The sequence below is a fragment of the Prinia subflava genome, chromosome 6 (assembly GCF_021018805.1).
Source record: "Prinia subflava isolate CZ2003 ecotype Zambia chromosome 6, Cam_Psub_1.2, whole genome shotgun sequence".
Lineage (NCBI taxonomy): Eukaryota > Metazoa > Chordata > Aves > Passeriformes > Cisticolidae > Prinia > Prinia subflava.
In genome coordinates this window covers 28,659,803-28,682,635 of record NC_086252.1, presented here as the reverse complement: position 1 = coordinate 28,682,635, position 22,833 = coordinate 28,659,803, and the positions used below count along the sequence as shown (strand labels likewise).

Below are 22,833 nucleotides of genomic sequence, written 5' to 3'. Positions count from 1 at the left end.
AAACACAGCATGAAATGGGCTCTGCTTCTACTAAATCCCACAGAACAACCGAGCAACCACAAATGGCCACCTGCACTTCCCTCTAAAGTAAAGCCTGCTGTTCAAGAGAAGAATCAGCTTTCCTGAATTCAACTGCCTAGACCTGTAACTCAAGTACCTGGTAAAATCAGCAGGGCAGCCCCTGCCTGAGGGTTGAGTTTGTGTAAGCAAAAAGGAAATCCTGGGAATTTCCAGTAAATTTTCACCTCCAACCTGGCCTGCTGTATCTGGGCTCTGATCTCACACCAGAATGTCAGCAAGTTCCAATCTTACAGTCGAACTCACACATGCTAAGCAGCCACATTTTTAGCACCTAGTAATACCACATAATGAAGAACAGTCGTGTTCATTAACTTTCCATTGTGAAAGGGGATTTTTATCAGTGCTATAAAAACAAGCAAACAAACCCCCAACTGTTTGCTGTTACACTGGCAGTTGCATTTGTTCATTACACCTGCTAATAAGCAATTAATTTAATGCCAGCATAACTGGAATGGAATAATGGCTCCAGATGCTATGAAGTTTTCATTCCTTAAAAATGGATCTTCGGGAATAGAAGGTGCCTCGGAGAAAACAAAGTTCTCTGCCAACATATAAACCAAGAAATGATGCAACAAACAATTCTGTCTGTGCACCACAAGCTGAGTTAGAAACTCAGCAGTACTTGAGGCATTCATAGTAGCTTCCCTATCAGTGGAGGTTAAAAGACAGGTGTAAGGGTTCTTCCAGACACTATAAGCAAAACAAAACCTGGTTTTATACTTAAAATATAACAGCTCTGTTTTTTAACCACTGATTTTAAATGGAAAAGGACTGTTCATCTTTTCAGAACGGTTCACTGGATGCTAATACAAGCGAGCCTTGGTGCTCAGCAAGGCTGTTTGCTGCTCATGTTCATAAACACCTCTCTCTTCCCTGTCTCTGCGTGGGGAGGAAGAGAATTAACTGCAAAGACCAACCCTGGAGCCTGCACACCAAAGGGTCTCCAAAGGCTTCACCTCAGAGCAGTCTGACACATTCCTCTTCACTTCCCATTGCAGTTTCACTCTCTTAATTCTTCTTGGTTGTATTGTGCACAGTTTTCTTAACTAATACTCCATCTATTTAAAAAGAAAATAAGATATCCAGTTCCTTTTTTGTAGTCATAAAATCTGAGAGTAAATAACTTATTTTAAAACATAACATTTTGGGTATGAAATGCCCAAGAAATTTTGCCTGGGCCAACATTTCACAGCACAGCAAAGCTCTGCATAATTCCCAAATCCAGCAACACAAGAGCACTGCAACCTCTCTGCCACTAAGGCTTGATTACAAGTACATCTATTTGTACACTATCAAACATCATAAATAACTGCCATATAAACATAAAACCCCAGTGTAAGCGATGGTGGTCCTCTATGTTGGGGTTTGCTGGTTGATTCACCAGCTTTAGGAGCATATGATTCTTCTCTCAACCAGACCACAGAGCTTTTATTCCAGCAAAAAACCACCCAACCCATAAATACCAAAGAATCAACACAATCCCTGTATTTCTTGTTTAAGCTAATCAGACTGATTTATTATGTTCCTGTCACCAGTTGTCTGTCTCAGGTTTGAGCTAATTATTCACCCATTTCAGGAAGGAAGAACATATCAAAAGAACAGTATTCCCAACAAGTGCAAGTCACTCCATTTACTCACCAATCCGTTCTCTTTCAACCCTCGCAGAGTCCAAACACATGAGGTGTGCAAGAATCCTTGGTTTAGTGGCAGAACTTCTTGAATAATTACAAAAAAAGAACCCCATCTACATAAACCAATTCCAAAGAATAATTAAAAGAAGATCATGAATGAAAACACATTAAAGAACTTCCAGCACAAGACAGAGCGCCACGGGTGAAGCCAATCCCCAGAAACTGAGTTTCCAGGTTACATTTTAATTAAGAAAACATTCACATGTATGTCAATGTGAAACAAAACATTCCAAAATTTAGTCTCTTACATATTCCACATCTAGTTTGCTAATATGCAATAGCATTATTATTACTTATTTAGCCTATTCCCTACTGCCTCACAAAGGCAAAACTGACCTTGGAAGTGACAAGCTTGCAGGATATGCAGAACATACTCTACACATTCCTCCATTAATGTACAATTGTGCTTCCACATTACCATCAGATAATGTGATCACGTAATACCATCTGATAATTCCACATCAGATTATCTCCATGAATGTATGAACGAAGCTTTTTATGCCACCAGTCATATTCTACGTACATTGCACTGCATGGATATGCTTCACTTTCATCCTCTAGTCCCATATTCTTTTGTGTCCTTTTCAAGAAAATAAAAAAATAATTAAAAAAAAGGTTCAACCACCAAGTGCAAAATGTCCACAGGCATCATACATTGATTTCTTTAGGAAAAAAAAAAAAAAGCCTCATTCAGACAGCTTCTTTTGGAGAACAGCTTTACATTCCTGAGAGTAACTGCTGGAACAAGACCTTGGTGTCAGGGTTGCAGGCCTTGTCAGACGTTGTAATCAGGGGACTTCCCCTGGGGCTGCCGCAGTCGGATCTGTAAGGTGGAGAAGGCCCCCACAGTCACATGGAAGAAGAGCTGCCACAGGTTGCGCAGCTCGTACAGGTACATGTTACACAGGCAGATCAGCCCGAAAGTCAGGAAGGACTTGGCATTCCTCCAGCCTGTGTAGTACACAAACAGGTAACACTGTCAGGAAACAAAAAAGAAATCAGGTTACCTCATGGAAAATAACTTCTGATGAAGAAAAACTATCGGGTCACTGAAAAATCACAGCCCAAAGCAAGGAAAAGTCTGAATCAAACATGGAAGAGCAGTATCAATTCAGCAGTCATAGAAGGATGAAGAGTATCGGGTGTTAATACAAGGTTACATTTTGCTTGCACTAAGCCATTTCTGACAACAGTTCTCTCAAAATAATTAATTACAGCCTGCAATTAGTGGCCCATGACAAAAGACAGTGGATGTTCCTGCCAATCCCTGGTCAAAATAAACACTGTTCCACTCAAGCAGTGGGGAAGGAACATGAGAAGTCTTGTCCAGGAAAGCAAGGGAAGGCCAGGACAGCAGCAGAGCTGAGCACACGGCAGTCCCCAGGCCCTCCAGGGGGATGCTGAGGGTGACCTGCAGCTGCACATCCACACCCTGCCCTGCCTCAGCTGCTGCACCGCTGAGCACATCTGCCAAGGGACACCACTGCTCTGCTGTGACTCTGCCACACCTTGGGCAGTGCTCTGCACACTGTGCTGTAACACGGTCTGTCAGCACTGCCCACAGTTCCCTACTCAGCCTTCTTCTTACTGTAACTGGAAATCTGTTCTTTTGCCTCCGTTTTTATCTCTAAAGCACACAGCTTTTACCCAGACATTATTTTTATTTCTTCTGTTGTTTGAACCACTCCTTTAACTGCTACAAAATAAAAAAAAAAATCCTTTGCCCCTTCCTTGAAATCAGGTCATTTCTGCTGAAGGAATTTTTTTTGAGCTTTAAGGTAGATAACAATAGTATTTATGCTTACTTTTTATTCCAAATCTGTACCCAGTGGATTTATAACTATGGTCACACAGATTTAACAGCATCCATCATCAGATTATCTAAGCTCTGATCTTCCTGGGCCATTTGCCGTATTTTATCAGTCAAAAAAACCTCAATTTTCTTTTCATTTTTCATGTTCTTCAAAAAAGGGCAACTGAACAATGCAATTTATAGAGGTTACTTCATATTCTATTTGAACTCTACCACTTTGTTATAAAGCATGTATTTCTACTGCAAGTGTGGCTGAGACAGCAAAGCTATTTGTAGTGTCTGGATATCTAAATATTGTCAGAGAGGTGAGGACTAGCACTATCAGTAAGATTTGTATGTCCTTCCTCCAAAGCAGAGTAAAACTAGAGATGAATAATCTGCATGTTTCAGAATCTAGACAGAAGTGTTCTGAACCTGATTGGTCATTTTGAGTCGAGTAAATGCAACCTACTTGTGCTGACAATTTCACCAATCATATCTAAAAGAGCAATTAGTTGGTACTGGTATATCAGCAGTAAGAATTGAGATAATTTCCTAGTGTTGTCACTTCCACTGACAATGTACGAACAAGTGTGGCTGCTTCCAGGATTAAAATAAGAGTCAGGATATGCTTCATCAAAATGATTAATAAAGGCTTGAAAACAGTAGTTTTAATGTTACTATAACATGATGCCACATGACTGTGAATTTTACTGAAGAACTGTTTTAAATGAAGTCTGAAGCGTATCTTCATTGGTCTAGCTCAGAACTACTGGATGTGCCCCTTACAGAACAGGTGACAAGGCCAAAAAACAGTCAAAAGGCCCAAACACTGCAGTTTTAACAGCTTACTATAACAAGTTATGAAACTCCTGAGGGTTGTTTTTCTACTGCTAAAGGGAAGTGTTACCATGTCAGTGAGCTTAAAACATCATACTCCATGTGAGTCCTGTTCTTTTGCCTGCACACCTGAGTCATAAACATTTCTTGGGAAATAGAGAACACTGCTGTGCTGTTATTAACAGAGAAGAAAATGCAGCAGGATGGGCCCTGGTGGGTGAATGACAGTGAAATGTGCTGTCATGCAGCACAGGGAATTCATGTCCTGAGCTCTGAACTCAGCCAAAGAACATCAGAACACACCAGAGAACCAAGACCCCTCAATTCTGAAAACTGACCAATCACACACTGCAGGAATGGTACCAGAGAGTGGGAAACACAGTTTCAACAGATATATTTCGAATATTAATTAAACTCTACACTCCAAGTTGCAGGAATTTTTCTTTCAGACACCTCAGTTCAAGGCAAACAGTGGAGGAAAGATACACATCCTCATGTCTCAATGGACAGACACGAATACATTATAAAGGGTGAGGTTTCCAGTTTGGAAGAGGAGGGGAAAGTGTACTTTTTACACAAAAAAAGAATGGAGGAGCTCTACCTTATCTGATATGGAACAGACTGCTGGCACGGAAAATTAACACCAATCTAAATTATTTAACACAGAAGTTGATGGAAAGTCAACAGTGGTGAAGAACACAAGTCACACTGTGACATTTTGCTAGAGATAAATTGTAGAGAATGAAGATTACAGATAACCTGGATAAAAGACTGATAGAAAGGCATTTTCTTATATTACTCTCTGACACAGTACTAAACACTGGCAGACAGAAACAAGTAAAAACTGCATATTCCACCAATCTAAGATTAAAAGTCAAAGTAATTATAATAAGAGCAACTGAGCATGAGAGACACAGACATAGGCTACTGTCACTGACTGGCACAGGCAGTGTCACTGAGTGAGAGATGCCAGTGGGCACCTTGCTATAATGATAAAGGAAAGTCAAATTCAGATGCACTAATGGAAAACTGACATACAAGAAAAGCAAGGGAAAGTGTCAGGAAAGGAGAACGGTGAAAAGTGGTCCCAAGCTTTGAAAAGGAGGAAGATGCACACTAAAGTACAAAGTGAGGAAAATTCCAGGCTGTAGTCTTAGGTATTACTGTATTTACTTCAAATCTGCCCAAAGGGAGCAGCAGTAAGCTGTTTGTTCAGATGGTCAAGTCTACTTGAACTATGAAACCATTATTTCAAGAAAATAATATAACCTCCACTGCTTGTGACTTCAGAGATAATTGTCTTAATTAAATGTCTTAATCATCCAGCTGGAGAAAAACTGCCAGCAAACAGAAGCTCTCTGTATCAATCTGCTACTACATAATAGTTTATGATTAATGAAAGAAAACAGAGCAGAAAATAATTTTTATATCAAGTATCTGTGACATTTAAGAAAACATGGTGACACTTATGCATGACTGGGTAATGTTTCTAAACTCTAGTGAATTATGCAAACAGAAAAACTCACCTGGTACAAACAGGCCGCTGTTCCAAGAAAAAATGCAATCACATAGCTGAAATCTTCACCTTCATTCTGCAAGAACAGAACAAAAAGCCACGTTTTACAATGAAACAAGTGAAATACCAGGCATTCACAGTATGAAAGTTATGAATTAGTGCATGTTAAAACAGTTTCACACAGGGATTGAAAGCAATTCCTTTACCACACTAAACTGAGAATTAGGACTAATCAGTGCTTACTTACATGTCTGCAAAAAAATCATGATCTGGAGTCTGACCAAAATGTTCATTCACAACAAACAACTCTTGCCAAGATTTTCAACAGCTTTCAAGAAGTCCAGCTGTAACGCAGGATATTTACCTTCTCCAGATGCCATTGAAAATTCAAATCTAAACATTGGTAACTACCTTTAATAGCAACTTGGTAAAACTGTGCCTTCCTAAAGCTTCACAAAATGGAAACGAGGTGACAGGAAAGGATCCAAACTGGCCACTAGGGTGGAGTAAAACTCTACACAGAGAATAATGAAGGCAGCTCTGTGCTCAAGCAGTGAGAGCAAACAGCAGCACAGGAATTGATCAGAGACTTGGAAAATAAGGTTCTCTTGACGGAAAGATGGAAAATTTTACTTGAAGTGACAGATTTTTCTACTGTGTGTTTAGAAAACAAAACAAATCCTTTAGCTTATTCAAACGGGTTGTTAAAGTTCCTACAGAGCTGAGCAGAGTAAATTTCCACACTCAATAACTATTCTAACTGCATTTCTGCCAAACCCCTGCAACCACCAAAAACTTCCCTGGGAAATGGGTATTTCATGTCATGCAGATGTTGTCCCTGAGAGCAAATACCCCTTGAGAAGATGGTGGTCCATTCACAAGCACAACCTGTGTGTGCTGAGAGTATGTGCAGTGTGAAGCATTTCCAGGTCCTGTCCTGAGCAGGAAAAACTTTGCACATAAAAATAACATACACAATGCAGTGACTTCTACCCAGTGGGTAAGTCTTTGCCCCAGTGCCACTGCATGTTTGGTGGAATACAGTTACAGACTGTAACAGAATTAACACCCAAATAAAACCACTAGATTATAAAGCAAACAGTATTTCAGAGTGATGCTTTTGAGTGACTGCTCAGAACACGTTCCATTAATTGTGTTTTGAATTACTTCTCCCTAAACCTTGTGGATTTTTCCATAATAAAGTAAATTAAGAGAATTTTTAATGGATTTTTAGTGCGCCTCATTTGTCAGAAACAAAAATTATCTTCCATCTGTACTGCAATCTATTACCTCCAGATGCAATAACACAGAAAATAAAATTAACTGTATGTCCTGTCATCACTTAAAGAGATTAATCTAACATTGGTGTTCTTTTTTAAAAAATCAGCTGCAGAAAGGTAACAAAATAAGTTTCAGCAATGTCACACTAACCAACAGAAATCTGTTCAGTACTATTTAAATACAGCATACTTTAAAATGATTCCTATTTATAAACTCAGAGAATTGTGCAAAACACAGAGAAATCCAATTAGAAATAAAGTAGAGATGTAGGGTCACTTGGTCTTTCTTTAAAAAACAAACCAAAGACAACTCAGAAAGAATAACCTAGCAGGGAATGTTTTCATTAACCTTGTTCATCTATCCACTAGTCCTCACAAAATGCTGAGACTCAACAGTATTGTTTATTCAATCTTTACACATATCAATACTGTGTAAGGTAACTGCAATACAGGTATTCTTCTTTACCTGATTTCCCTAAAAAAAATCCATCAGGTATCAAATTATTGCAGTTGGCTGCTGAAAGGCCTAGAGACCCAGACTTAAAAGGAGCAGCTGAGGAAACTGGGGCTGTTCAGCCTGGAGAAGAGGAGGCTCCGGAGAGAACTTACTGCTCTCTGCAACTACCTGAAAGTAAGCTGCAGCAAGGGGGGGGTTGGGCTCTTCTCCCAGGTAACAAGGGCTACGATGAGAGGAAATGGCCTCAATGCTGCACCAGGGAAGAAATTTCTTCACTGAAAGGGCTGTCAGGCTGCCCAGGGAAGTGGTTGAGTCATCACGCCTGAAGGAATTTAAAAGCCTTGCAGATGTGGCACTTTGGAACGTGGTTTAGTGAACTTGGCAGTGCTGGGTTATGGTTGGACTCAGGTCTTTTCCAACCTAAATGGCTCTGTGAAGTCCAGATATGTTTGAATAAAAACACTGTCTACCAGCCAAGGAAGAGGATTACCATTTTCTCTCAGAAAACTTCCATGGGCTTTTTAGTTTCTATGTCTATCACCACAACAGCAGCCATTAAATGGTAAGGAAGTCTCTGGGTTTTTTTGTGGCAACACACATGAACTTTCTGTGCATGCCTGCCAGGTACTACCAGCATATTCACCTGAATTGCTTGAAAGCATAAACGACTGTTAGTGACACTGTAGCACTTGTGGGAATACAATCAGCACAAGAAATGGAATAGAAAGAAATTGAAAGGCTGCAGGGAGGGTCATAGTAGAGATTTTACAGAAAAGAAGTGGGTTTGGGGGAGGTTGTTTGGTGAGGGGATTTTAGAAGAAATCGGGTGACAGTTTTCTGACACCAATGCTTTCGAGACACAATGAGAAATAAGGTTTATCAAATACAAACAGAAAAACTACAAAAGTTCTCTAAAAATTTTACAACACCTGTTTAGAGATTCCTGCTCTGTGGACTTTTCAAAAAAACTGCCCAGATATTAAAGCTGTTCAACATTTCACTCAAGTGTTTTTAAATAGCATCTATAGAAATTAAACGCCTCATACCCTGGCATAAATTTAGAAAACAGAACATTATGTTCACATCCTCACTGCTACCAAGGTACCAGGGAAGGAGCTGGCCACCCACCTTCCACTGCTGTTGAAACTCACAGCCTCGATGAATGAGGCAGCACACTCCAGGAGGATGCACAGATCACAAACAATACAGGTTTTGGAACAGAGGCCTGACCTCACAAACAGTACTTCTGAAATAAAACTGGCACCACTCAGCTCATACAGCACCTTCTACAATGAAAATTGGGATTGCTGTGATACATAACTTGTAAATTCATAAACATGTGCAATACCTGGAGAAGGCTTTCTATGGCATGGAAACCACGGATTAAATTCAAAGCTCCACATAACAGACTAAGCACAAACGAGACAATTCCTGGCAGAGTCACAGGTTCCAGACGCTGATGAGGAGCTGCAAAGCAGATCAAAAGAAGATAACAAAGGTCAAAGCAGTGCCTTCAGAAATTCAGTAAAATAATAATCTCATTTGTCAGTGGCTTCCAGCTCAAGAGATCGCTGAAGCAAATCACACATTGTCATTTCTATTTTCTAAAAAGACAAAATATTGTAAATGTTTCAGCATAAGGTTTAGCAAAAAGAAAACTTTCCTCCAGTTCACATATATAAATGTCTTGTTATATTTAGTCTTTATCTCAATACCTTCTATTTATTCAGTATGGTACTGATGGCTGCTCAAACGTGCCAGGAAATCAATAGTAAAAGATGCACTTGCTAGTGAAATCTGTCCATAATTAGTAACCAGTTAATAAGTCACCTACCTAAGAGCTTCTCTCTCAACCTCCACTCTTCTTTAACACTACTGCATTAGTGAGACATTGAGACTGATTTAGTTTGTTTGCTGAACAGAACACTGGGGCAAAGTTATGACAGTCCCCTTCCTTAAAAACACAGTGAGTGCTACCAAAGACACACATGAAGAGACAGCTCTGAAACTCAGCTGGGGTCTACATTACAATCTTCCATGGACCTTCCAGACTGTGCTTAGCCTCTTACACATAAAACACATTAAAATTAAAACACTTCTGCAAGCTTATCTAGGGTCACAAGTACGTAACACTTATGTATGTTCCTCATTACTGCCCCTTTCCATAATGAATAACAGAAAGCAAATGTGAAAAAACAATGCCAAACTCTTAACAGTCTGGGCAACACTGCGATAACAATGGGACTACTGAGCTGTACTCCAATCACTCTGTTCAAATCAACCAAGTGTAAAGATGTGAACAATGAGGTTAATGAACTGTAACATTAATAGAGAGAGGGGTGTCAATCCCGGTTGTTTGTATTGGACAGATACAGGAAAAAGGTTTTTCAAACAGTTTATGAAGTTACAGAACGTAAAAAAGCCTTAACAAAAGCTATTTCACATTGATAAGCTGGCAGGGCCGTCTAATTATGAGTCTACAGTAACACAAAAAATAAAATACAGGATGAGTTAATTTAATTCATTTGTGCTGAATTTAATAGTGCATAATCAGTTGGGTTGTTTTTTTTTAAACAAAAGCATAACCCATGGTTAACTTGAGAGCTCACTGCTTTTCTAACTGTGGGGCACATTACTCCCAGCAATCACTCAGTTAAGGTTACATATGCTAGATGTGCTATTTGCATACCAAACCATTCTTTTTCAATGACTCCCATGTGGTTGTTTTGTTTTAGCTTTTTTTAAACCATCTCATCTAGAAAGTGGCAAAAAGCTGAGGGTGTATATGCCTGTTTTTAGTCAAAAGTAATTCCATTCCATTAACTGGTGGATAAAATTAGTTCACTGTTCTCCACTTGCAGCTCTCAAGAAAATCTTCTTTTCCCCATGTACTGGGTAACTTAAAATCATTGTGTGCTAAAACAGCATCTAAAAAACCTCTTTGAGAACCATGAGGGGAAAAATAACAAGTGTGGTCAGCTAAATCAACATACTTTATGAAAGTTCATAAAATATTAACTTCTCTCTTACTAAAATATGAAAAAAAAATCCAAAAAATATAAAGGACATTATGTACCATTACCAACGTCATTAAACTCTCCAGGCCTTAACAAATTTTAGTGTTACAATCAAAGCAGCAAGAATCATTTACATACAAAAAGATGAAGGCAAAACAAAAAGAATGAAAAAGGAATGTCAGAGAAGGCAGAGTAAAGGGCAGTTGACTCCAAATTGGTGCATCCATAAATCTTAAAAATACACTTAAATGCTATATCAAAAATTCTCAGTTTGAATAAAGCACAAATTCTGAATTTAATATTAACATTTAAATGATAATTCAGGAAATTTACATGACATGAGAATCTACATTACTTGAAAGAAAGTTTATTTAAAAATAAAATGGAAACAAAATACCAAAAGCATGGAGTATACCATCAAGCAAAAAATATGATCTGACAACTGTTTTTTCACTGAAAAGAAGCTCAGAAAACAGTAATTTTATCCTAATCTGAAACAGCACACATCAGCATGCTGTGACCCTATTTCTAATGCCTGCCAACACCTACACGTAACTTTGTAGGAAGATTCTATCCATAGTCTGCCCACTTTATGCTTCACACGTGCAGAATTTCCCCTACTCCTCAGTGCACAGCTCTCACAGGAACAAGGGCTGCCCCTGCCAGCACTGCCAGCACTGCAGGCCTGCACTCCACACCCAGCCACAGCGGGAGCCGTGAGCCGCTGCTTCCCCCAGGGCCAAGCTAACACCTCCAGCTTTGCAGCCACCTGACTTCCCACCTCTGGGTGCTCTCCAACTTCATTTAACACACTTCACTCCACAAAGTCCTCCTTTCTAACAGTACAGCATATTCAGGAAATGCCACGAGGCAAAACATCTTTTTGTGAGAATCTGTCCTGAGAGCAAAGGAGAAACTTGGAAGGCTGGCCAACAGAGTGGGCAGCAAACATCCAGAGAAAGTTCTTTTCAAGGGTAGAGAGAAGTGATGAATGTAAAGAGCTACTAAACCATTAGCAGACTTGCTAAAAAAGACACTGTTATTCAATAGCATCTAAAATGTGAAGAGCTGAAGAAGTAGCAAAGTGCCAGCCTCTCATAATGTACAGCCCTTTGATGGTGAGTTTCTACAGCAACTCAAGGAAGGAAGTGGATAACTGAACAGAGATCTGTGGAATTCAGAGGAAGAGGAAAGTTAAAAGCAACTGAAAAAGAAACAGAAGAATAATGACATGGAAAGAAAAGAGGACAACAGAATTGCTTCTGTAAAAAGTTGTGGAGAGGTAAGTAAAAAAAAAAATAGAAGATCACCTGCCAATTATTGCTGAATCTTCTTTTTCAGTTAAAAGGGAAATGGTCCCTATGTTTTTTAATTTAGGTCTGTATTATCTTCCAACATTCTTACTCAAAAAAGTGATAAAAACCACATCTCTCACTACATGGACAACTTTTAAAAACCAGCCAATTCTGACACAGGCTGAGTCCTCTCATGCTTATTGCTTTTTCTTTTTCCAGCTACAGGAAGTTCAAATCTAGACAATTTTCAGAATTAACCAGCTGCCCCTTCTGCCACCATAACCCTTTCCACAGAGGGATTACACGAGAATATTTAGAGTAAATAACAACATAAGAATCAAAAGTGGCTGCTATCACAGCATTACACACCTTTAAAAAAAGCCCACACATGTAAAAAGATTACAAAGGTATGTACAGATTCCACTCTTTTAAACAATTTAAACACCTTCACACTTTTCCTTTTTTAATTTTCCTGAATCTAACTCCAACACTTGCAAATACAGAGACTGTGAGCTATTTCTACACTATCTCATAGCACATGGAATTCTCGGGGTAAGGGCCCCAGAGCACCAACAGGGCTCTGATTTTGTTTGGTTTTCATCTTCCACACAAAGCAGTTTTCAATCTTCTCGAGTAATCCTCATGAGTAAGTACATAATAAGGATAATATACTGACAAATATATCCTATTAATATATACATACACACAAACTGCACAAAATCTCATTTATTACAACATTGTAGGAGGTGTTTAGATTTACGATTGCAATTCTGTGATTTATGATTGCACCCTGTAAAGTGAACAGCATCAGTGTGTGCCTGCTCAGGGTAATTCATAGACAGAAAGTACTTCTGGGAAAAAAGGGAAATATATTAACTAATTAAAATCAGCATCTCCTTCCAATCTATTTATGATTTTGCTTCACTAAACTTGGAGGACTGAAATCAGATGACGTCAGTATCACATGTGGAGTCCGTGTAGCAGTGCAAGGATTTGGCATTTTGTTTCTGTCCTGCTGGGAAATATCTGCAGGTGGGCCCCAAACCCATTCAGAGGATTCCCTTAATAGCACAAACCTTTAACCCAATAAAACCCCACCATTCCACATTTACTCCTACATGAAGTAAATTAGTTTAAAAAAACAATGACTCCTTAAATGAATTTGGCAGTCTTATCCAAAATTGCAATTTTTAACGTTGTACACTCATTTTAGAGAGTGCATCTTTTAGCCAGCACAGCTCTGTGGATTTTCACACTGCAGAGGTTTCCTAAAGAGATGCTTCTCCCTCCAGCTGCTCTAACTCCTGACACTGCTCTCAGCTTATGTCAACACTGAGTCTTACTGGGCAGAATTATCAAAAATTTTCAGAAATCTTAAAAGGTCAAAAAATATAAATCATCTTCTTGTTAAGTGCTCATCTTTATTTGCAAGGTTTTTTTCCTTCAATAAAACAGCCCATGGAATAGAGCCATTTCTTCCTCTGAGTGCCTTGGGAAGGTAAGCATTTGGAGCAGGAGACAAAACAGACATCTGAGCTAAAATACACATAGGGTCATACCAGCTTTATGTTTTAGAAACATGAAAAAAAGGTTTTTTTAAAAAGAAAAAAAAATTTTTTTGCTGCCTCTGTCTCATTTAAAGATACAACATTAAGTCTGGAACTTACCTGCAGATATCTTACCAGTACCCTTATACTCCCCCACGGGTAAATGAGAAAAGCCATTGGCTGAACCAAGTTCTGACACAGAAATTTGATACGGTGGTCTCAGTTTGATTTCTGTCTGCATATCAGCAAGATTCATCTTTGTTGACAAAGAACGTGTGTTGTTGTATCTTTGTTTGGTCCTCTGAATGAAATTATCTATGCAAAATTTAAAATAAAAAGGTGTTTTTCTGTGGATTTGGTTAATTACATAATTCAAGACCATGCAGCTTTTCAGTTCACAAACTGAAATACAGTTTGATATATTTGCATTTATCTTAGATTTTTAACACCATTTCTGTTTTGTGCCTAATACATCATGTGTTATTTAATTCTGCAGTTAAAAAAAATTAGCTCTAAAAAGCTAATTATGTAATAACTGAATAAACTAAAGATTTGTCATTGCATGAGACTGAATGCATATCTAATACAATGGATTTACTGCATTTATTCTAGCTTTTCTGTTAGTTTAGTAAATATCCTTACGGAAAAATTATGTTGTGAAAGGAAAAAAGTGTTCATAGGAATCTTCACAAGGAGGACAATAATGTTATACAGAAATTGTCAATAACTGACTGAATTATAGACAGGAATTAACCAACTGGAGTATCTTGCCCCGTGTTTCTAAAACTCCAGTTCTTTTTACTCTAATGAGTTTTATAAGAGTATCTAATTACAGAAATTTCTAATATACAGAATTAAAGCAATATAAATTAATGGAATTCATAACAGCTGTTATCTGGTATGTATGAGATAAGTTGCATTTGGAGTCTGAAGATTAAATGCTCCACTACATCATCAGAAATAAAAAATTCTCCCTTTCATGGATTGAACAAAAGGTAGCACAGCTAAGAGCTAACATGAAACTGCAATCCCTTACTTGAGAAATTTATGAGCTCAATGACTTCACAGGTTAAGTTTTTCAACAGGCATGAAGTTAACTCATAGTATTATTAATCAGAAGATAACTCCAGAGTTGGTCACACAAGGCTTAAACCAAAACCTACTGAATGAACAGAAGTAAGTTTGGATAAAACTCTAGTAAGCCTAATTTAATGTCCTCAAAAGTATTTCTTTATTGACTCCAACAGGACTTAAATCAGATTTTAAATCCACCTGAAATAGAGCTATAAACTGCTTTGGGTATTTTTTTGTGTGTGCATTAAGTTGCATCTATTTACTACTCATTTGTCTTAGTATGAGAAAGAAATGTCAGATCCTTACCAAACTCTATAAAACAGTATGGTCTGATAGCAGTATTCGTCTTCATCATATTGTAGGTAGTGATGAACTCCTTCTGAAGCTCATCCAGGAAACAGAAAGCCAGGACATTGGGATAATTTTCAGTGCACAACATCATGTAACTTACTCCCAGAGAACTTATAAAGCTAGAATTGAGAAAACATATTCAAAATTTCAAATTTAAATTCAGTGAATTAACTAGTTTTTTTAATCTGATCTCATATTCTATAACCACAAAAACAAAAATTTATCTGGGGTAGCAAAGGAATAAATGTTTACTGAAAAGCCCAACAGTATTCCAGAAGAAAAACAAGTTACTTTTAGGCAATGTTTTACTTGAACACCACATTGTACAATCATATGAGAAGCTGTTTTACACATACATGTATGTATGTACGTGTGTGTGTGTGCACATATACACACACTTGTGAAACAGAAAATAACAAAGCTTTTGGAATGCAGAAACACAGCAGGTTTGTCCCATCACAGCTTTTCACTCATCTCAAATGTACAATATGTGATCCTGTGCAGCCCCAAATTGTAAACCTTATCTTCAGATTGTGGGGAGGGCTGCTGGCTCTTTCTAGAACATGGGAAGAAATAAAACTGTTCTGTAGAATGCAGAATTAGTAATTCTCCAAAGAGAGCTGCAAGGACAGCCAGAGATGGCAAATATGAAATCAGAAAAGGGCAGTTTTCAATATACGTATTCTGTTGCATTTAGGCAATTCATTATAATTCTGGTTTTTATGATACATTCAAATTTCTTTAACATCTTTCTAGATAACCTTTAGTATTAAAAGTAGTCACAGACAAAGGCAGTACAATCTACCCTGATCTATCTCATTCTTAGAAGTTTGTGCTAAGCTCATCAGTTTACAGGTCAACCGTAGCTGGCCTGTAAAAAAAAAAAAAAAAAAAAAAAAAAAAAAAAAAAAAAAAAAAAAAAGACTGAAACAATTTAGCCCATCCTGGGCTTTAATCCAAGCAGTGCTGGAAACTCACATATCCCTACAGGAGATGGAGAGCTCTTAGGACTTTCTAGGATCACTCAGGTGGTACACGTTCCACCACTGTAACTTCTACATGGTTAACTAGGGGTTAAGATGAAATTACTCACCTCATTGAAAATACCTACATTAGAATCAGAATTTAGGTCAGTTAAAGTGTAAGTGAACTATAAACAATAAAGAATTTCTCCTGCATATCTAATCCAAACCTACTCTTTCAGTGTAAAGGCACTCTTCCCATGATGCTGCCCTATGACTTTGTGCCATTATAAAGAACTTCCATGAAAGTCTGAATAAATTCAAATCTTTCTAAAATTTCTCGGGTTTAAATTTCTGATACATAAACAGTGCCAAGAATTAATCTTAGTTTGATTAAGCATTTCTCATATGAACAGTTAACTGTTTCACTTACAGAGAGATACAACCTAGGATGTTGCAAATACTTAAATGAGAAGCCTTACTTTATATTATACTGTCCAGTTTTCAGAGTACATCTATCAGGAAGCTGAGAAAGTTTTTTTGAGAGCATTTTAAAATATTTTCTACATTCTTGCATTCCCGTGCTCTGGTCATAATCCGTAGATGCAGAAAGTGGGAGTCCATCCCTCACACGGACCACAGAGGCAGATAAAATCATAGACATTGCCAACAGAGTTAACGACAACCTGCAACAAAACACAAATCAAGAGGAGGCAGAATGAAGGTAAAAACAGAAACAACAGAGTCAACTGTGAATAATCAAACTTCTCAAGCTGTACAGTGGGTTCAGGCCTCAACTGGGGCACAGTTAGGATCTTCAACTACAGCTCACACTGGAGTTTATTCTGTCAGAATATTCTGACTGAATAGGACCTACTAATACACACGAGCCACAAAACAGTTCTTCAAACCTTCCATTAAATCTAACCATTCAAAAGTTTAGCAAGACAAGTATTAGAAGGATTACTTATCTGCTAAGCATCAGTACACAAATTTGTTCTACAAGTGGGCGAACTGCTAGAATTTATATGAAGCCAAAAGCAAACACTTCCTCAGCTCTTAGCACTGCTCTGCAGACTCCTACCATATACTACACCTATCACTTCAGACACCATGAAAAAATATTTGTGCCTCCCTCAGATGATGCTACTCAAGTTCCATACAGTCACAAACTGCAAAAGGAAACAGATTTCTGGATACAGCTGAAATATGCTTTTGTGTGTGATACTGACATGTTTACAGCACCTTTCAAACTATGACGTTAAGGGTGCTTCACAAGCCTCAGCAGCTGAATGACTGCATTTTCACAAGTCAGAAACCCAAATTTTCCCCCAAAAGACACTACCTCTTCACAAGAGAGAGGAAATAGCTATTTTTTACTTGAACTCTCATCTTCTCTATTTCCCACTCCTCAAAGATTATATGTACATCAGGATACATAATGAATAATCAACAATATTCAGGCTTTTCAAGGTTATTTACTCCTCAGAGAGAGAAAGCCATATAACGTAAGCACTAAAAATGTGTTGTCATTTTCCATTTAGTAAATTCAGCTTCATCAGCAGTCAAACTTCAACCTCCTTTGAGATCCATCACATTAGCTGAATAAATTCCAAATTAATACCCTCATATTTTACTTGTACAGCACATCAGACTCTCCTCAAAGCTGTAACAGCAGTGGAAGCCTCTGCTGACTGCAGTCTGCTGAACACCTTGGGGCTTTTATCAGGTGCTCTTGTTATTTAAGCACTTCACTGGAGAATTCCCTCCTGAACAAAGTGCTTCCATCAGCTGGACACAAAAACAGAGTCAACTCCAACTCCAGGACCTCCTCTAGATCAGCTTGCTGGCATGAAGCATTCAAGACACTAAGCCAACAGTTCTAGAAACTTCTACCTGTCTCCGAGTTCATGCACGTGTTCCCAGAAGGACAATTCACATGGAATGCACACGGATTCATTTTCTTAACTATGCTGCCACCCATATAACCAAGGCAGCAGCTCAAGAGCACCACAAAATTGCAGAGGAGCTTTAAACTGTAATGGTTCTCTGACAATAACCATCTCTAGCACTCAGAACTCAATCCTGACAGGGACTTTTGGGAGCTGTATCAATATCAGCAAAAGAGCAATGATACAATAGCAAAGTTTAAATACCCCTTCATTAACTTACTTGCACAAAATGTAATTTCATGGATCTGCATTTCCCCTGATGAAACAAACAACTTCCTTAGCACTTAACATGAAGAAAGGAACGTGGCTCCATGTCCTGTAAAAGGCAGTGAACAGGACTGCACTGCAGGAGAACCCCAGAATCCCACAGCCAGCTCTCAGAAGAAAAGATATTATTCTCTTCACTTTTTAAATGATCTTGACGGTTAAAGTTCATGTTGAGCTACCTGATAGGAACAAACACAAAAAGTTAATAAATGTTTACTGGGTAACAATACACTTCAGCTCTTTCAGTGAGGCCATACATATTGGAAAGGCCTGAACATAGCCAAGGGAGGTTACTCAAAAGATAAAGAAAACTAGGATAATAGAGATATTAAAATGTTTCTGTGTTCTTTAAGTGAAGTTCAGGAAGTCCCATCACTTGAGGCATTTAAAATGGGAATTTAAACTGTACTGTCTGCACAGTACAGGAGTAACTAAGCTTTACACAACCTTTTACTCTGAACCCCATCATTCCCCTCATCCACTATGTTTGATTAATCCATGAACTCCTCTGCTCAGAACACTTCAGGAACAAAAGACAGCACAACCACAGCTCTGTTTCCAAAGCATTAAGATCTTCAATGCTCAATCCCATCATAGCTGCTTTGCTCCTACAACTAAGGACAAAGAACATAAATACTACCAACAACAGCATGTACACACAGACAACAGACAAAGATAATGATAAAGACATCTTCAGAGGTATTCTTTCAACTTTAGTATCTACTCTGTATGTAAATAAATATTTGCATAAATCTTGAACAAAACTTTCTTTGAGACTCCTACTTATATTCAGAGAAACACAGGCTCTGTAACAGAAGACAAGCCTCTACTGAAACCTGCCAATTCTCTTAACACTAGGAAATCACGCAAGGTAGAAATTATGTTGAGCTGAAGATCTTGACACTAGCTAAGTTTTGTTACCATCATCTTAAAAACCCACCCAGTGAAACGATTAACTTTATTCTCAGCCTCCTAACAGCAGAATCAGAAAGCTATCTAAAAACCAAAGCTAATAAAAGAAAATTACTTTGGCTGGAAGATCATACATATGTCAAGAGATGTATAATACACACACTGGAACAGAACATTCAACCTTGCCTGAAAATGTATTAACAAAGTAAATCTACTTTACCCAGCTCTCAAAACAATCCAGCTTTACACAAGGAGCCAAGTGGTAAACTTGATATGCACTTATATATTTAGAGATTGAAGGAAGATAAGGTAATACTTTTAGAGCTACCTCTAAATGTCTTTTTTAAACATCTATTCAAAGCTGCATTAAGTAATTCAACAAATTGCTACGAACTTCATGCTTTTTCCTCCAAAAATTCTGTATCCCTCAACCACCTGAAGATAACAAAAGACTGACTTCCTCTATAAATCTACTACAGGTGCAGGGAAATGAATAGATTGGGTTCGCTGTCTCATTCCATGACAGAACTGTGGAATGCCAAATCCAACCAGCTCTGTTTGGCTCACGGGCACCACAGAGGGTCCAACACATGTCACCAGCCAGTGGAACCCCTTGTCACAGGCTGTTGTCCATGGGTTTAAGAGGTAAATGGAAAAGTTCACAGAAGAACCATCCGGGGTATTGAAACCAAATCACAAGCCTTTGCTCAGCGGGATTCTGACCCCCACACGAACACCAAGAGGGAGAGTACATCACAGAAACATCACTCCATGCTTGCACCATTTTTGTTCCCCTTAGCATTTACTTCTGTCCCATCGTTGTTGATTTCCCCTTCACAGCCCTCCCCACAAATGAGGACTGGGAGAACCCATGGAAAAGAGCAGCACAGAGAAGGCTGGCCACAGACAGGTAAGAGGCAGCAGGGTGGCTGTCCCTCTGTCCCTCACCCTCCCAAGAGCTGTCCAATCCCTCATGCACATGTCAGCATCCACTGTTTCACAACCAGGAATTAGCACATGTGCCTGGTTTCATTTCCTCCCATGAACGAGAAACCTCAGGTGGTGGAAACCAGAGCCTGTTTCACTGTACTTTAAGACATATTCAACTATCATGTTTATTTCTGTGTTGTGATGGTACCTGACCCTGAAGCAGCATCTAGAAAAGTCCTAGAAACACTGAAAACAGAAACTGGAGCATTCCAACCTTTTGTAACAAATTCATCATCTAACTTGTGACCTTACAGTTAATTGTTTTAAACCTGAGACAGTCTTGTAACATTTTAACTAGTGTTTGAAAGTGACTTGTGACTATGATTTGCTCAGGATACCTTAGAAAAATCTAGCTTTCTCAAAATTGAGCAGATCTAGTGTACTGGCAAGCCCACTCTCCTGCTTCTGGTAGCCTTCAGCCAACCTAATCACAGCATTTCTTGCTGGGATGTCTGCCTCTCATAAAAACCTTCCACAAAATATAAAACTGGGAAGCGTGTGCAAGCTGCACTCCTGTCTGACCCAGAATAAAGATAAAACTTCTGTGCTTACTTCAAATGTACTGCTGGACAATTTACTGCCCCCACTTCTGAGAGTTGTGACAGCTGCATTACACAGGAAGGAGCCTTAATTTTTTCACTCTACACCATATTTCAGAAATCCGTGCTATAAAATGGAGCACTACAGAAGGACACAACAAATAAAGCCACTTTGACATCACCGGGTATGATGAGACAAGAGAATAATCCTGAATCACCAGCCGAAATAATCCCTTCCATAAAGCCAGGGGGAAAGAGGCCTCAGAGGCAGAATCAAGATTTACAGAACCAATGAGGTTGGAAAAGACCTCTGAGATCTTGGAGTCCAACCTGTGACTGGGCACCACCACATCACCAGCCACCAAGTGCCACGTCCTTAACAGGTGGCTCCAGGCACAGCGTCTCCATCACGTCCTTAGCATCCCAATCCAATACATAATCACCCCTTCTGAAGAAATTCCTCCTAACACAATTCTGAAAAACTAAGGGAACGGAATAACCTGCATCCCAAAATTTGGGAGCTTGACCCTTTCACCTACCACTTACTTACGTGGCAGCTCCGACACGGCCATCTGCAGCCGCGGCAGAAGCGCTGACTCAGTGCTCACTGACTTAGGCGGATACGCACCGCTCCAGGTCACAAAACTTCACACAACCTGCTGCAGAGCCCGGAGAGCGGGGGAGACCCCTACACACAGCGGGCTCCTGCTACCGAGCGGCCCTCGCTGCCTGCTGCTCCCGCCCTGCCCGCGACAGCGCCGCTGCGGCCGCCGCCACCACCCCCCGAGACGGGGGCTCCGCGCCCACCGCGGCTGAGGCGCGAACGCAGCCGGCCTGAGGCTCCGCGGCCGGGCCTGGGGCCGGCAGGGGCGGGCAGGCGGGAGGGGAGGGGAGAGAAGGGGAGGGAAGGGGAGGCGAGGGAGCGGCGCGGGCCGGGCGGGCAGGGCCGGGCGGCGGCTCCGGCCGCGGGTCCCGCCGCGCCCCTCACGGCGCCGGCCGCGCGCGGGGGGCGCGAGCCGTACCTGGGCAGCGGGGCGGCGGCGCGCGGCTCCCGCCGGGCATTGTGGGAGCGGACACGTCCGCGCGCCGCAGCGCCCTCGCGCGTTGCGGCCGCGCCGCCGCGGGGCGGGGCCGCCCTCAGGGGGCTCCGGGCGCTCCCGGCGCCGCCGCCCCGGCGGTCCCGGGGGTCCCTGGCAGCCCCGCTGGCAGCCCCGCTGTCAGACCGCCGAGCTGGGGCGGCCGCGCTGGAGGCTGCGAGGCGGTCCCGCCGTGTACGAAGGGGGAGTTCTCCTTGCGTGGTTGGCGTGCGACGGCCAGACTCCCGGGCCTGGCTGTCGGGCGTGGGTGTCTCTCACGGCCCGGGCGGAGCAGCCGAGCCACCGCCAGCGCTGTCTCGCACAGCCTTGCCTGAGGCTGAATTTACCATAGAATCAGGTTGGAAAATATGTCCGGGATCATCGGAACCAACCTATGAACCAGCACTACCGATGTCAATCAGAGCAGGGCACCGAGTGCCACATCCAGTCTTTAACACCTCCAAGGATGGTGACTCCTCCACATCCCTGGGCAGCCCAGTCCAATGTCAAATCACCCATTCTGTGCAGAAGTGCCTCCTAAGGACCAATCTGAACCTCCCCTGGTGCCTCTTACGACTATCCTCTGGCCCTGGCCCTCCCTGGGAGAGGAGCCCGACCCCAGCTGGCTCCAGGCTCTGCCAGGGATTTGTGGAGAGCGGTAAGCGCACCCCGAGCCCCCTCCGGGTTAACTGGCTCTGTGGTCAGCACAGGCTGACCCTGTGCTCTTTGGGTTCTGCCGTGTCATAACTTCGACAGCAGCTGGCTGGTGTCCACCAGGTTTAATGGAACACACAGCCCTTGGCGTGTGCCTGACACTGTGTGAATAACCAGGTGTGCTTGGGGTCCTCTGCTGGGGCAGTAAGCGTGGGATGGGGACAGAATAGCCACCAGCAAAAGTGCACTGAGATGAGACTCAGGTGCTGGGCTAATCTCACTCATTTCCCAATATATCAACATGTTTCACCAATAAACGACAATACAAAAGTGAAAGTTTGCAAACCTCCTTAATAACCCTAGAGTGAGATTCCTATTTTAAAACTACTTTCTTTACTGATACAAGGATCGTTTTCTCACTGTACCACTCCGACTTCACTGTTTTTGTACCAAATCACAGTTTTAGTCTGCTGCCTCAAATCTCAAATGAAAGCAGCTTATTTCCTTGCTAACGCCTTTTAATTTCTCCTTCCATCTGTT

At 40.7% G+C, this 22,833-nt stretch overlaps 2 protein-coding genes across 4 annotated transcripts in view; one reads left to right on the top strand and one right to left on the bottom strand.

The window, feature by feature from the left end:
- Nucleotides 1–2,431: 2,431 nt before the first annotated feature.
- SEC22A (SEC22 homolog A, vesicle trafficking protein) lies at nt 2,432–21,711 on the bottom strand. 3 transcript variants are annotated; one of them, XM_063400866.1, is made up of 8 exons: nt 21,586–21,711; nt 18,076–18,301; nt 16,386–16,589; nt 14,897–15,060; nt 13,637–13,831; nt 9,006–9,124; nt 5,931–5,996; nt 2,432–2,748 (listed from the first exon to the last, which is right to left on the bottom strand). In XM_063400866.1, exons 3-8 carry the CDS (start codon nt 16,565–16,567, stop codon nt 2,548–2,550), a joined length of 927 nt encoding a protein of 308 aa, XP_063256936.1. In that variant the 5' UTR covers nt 16,568–16,589; nt 18,076–18,301; nt 21,586–21,711; the 3' UTR covers nt 2,432–2,547. The 3 variants fall into 3 exon arrangements, with proteins under 3 accessions (XP_063256936.1, XP_063256938.1, XP_063256937.1); XM_063400868.1 differs by lacking the exon at nt 21,586–21,711 and adding an exon at nt 21,110–21,437; XM_063400867.1 differs by lacking the exon at nt 21,586–21,711 and adding an exon at nt 21,114–21,437.
- LOC134552307 (uncharacterized) overlaps nt 21,604–22,833 on the top strand; it is a 13,224-nt gene continuing 11,994 nt past the window's right edge. Inside the window, exon 1 of the mRNA XM_063400869.1 lies at nt 21,604–22,297. Within this exon, the coding sequence (XP_063256939.1) occupies nt 22,051–22,297 (247 nt within the window). The 5' untranslated portion in view covers nt 21,604–22,050. The remainder of the gene's footprint in view (nt 22,298–22,833) is intronic.

Coding starts and splice junctions, on each gene's coding strand:
- SEC22A (XM_063400866.1), bottom strand. CDS start 16,567: ATGTCTATGATTTTATCTGCCTCTGTGGTCCGTGTGAGGGATGGACTC. Junction 15,061..16,385: donor ACTGGACAGTATAATATAAA/GTAAGGCTTCTC, acceptor TCTCAATTCTAG/CTTTATAAGTTCTCTGGGAG. Junction 13,832..14,896: donor ATACTGTTTTATAGAGTTTG/GTAAGGATCTGA, acceptor AATTTTGCATAG/ATAATTTCATTCAGAGGACC.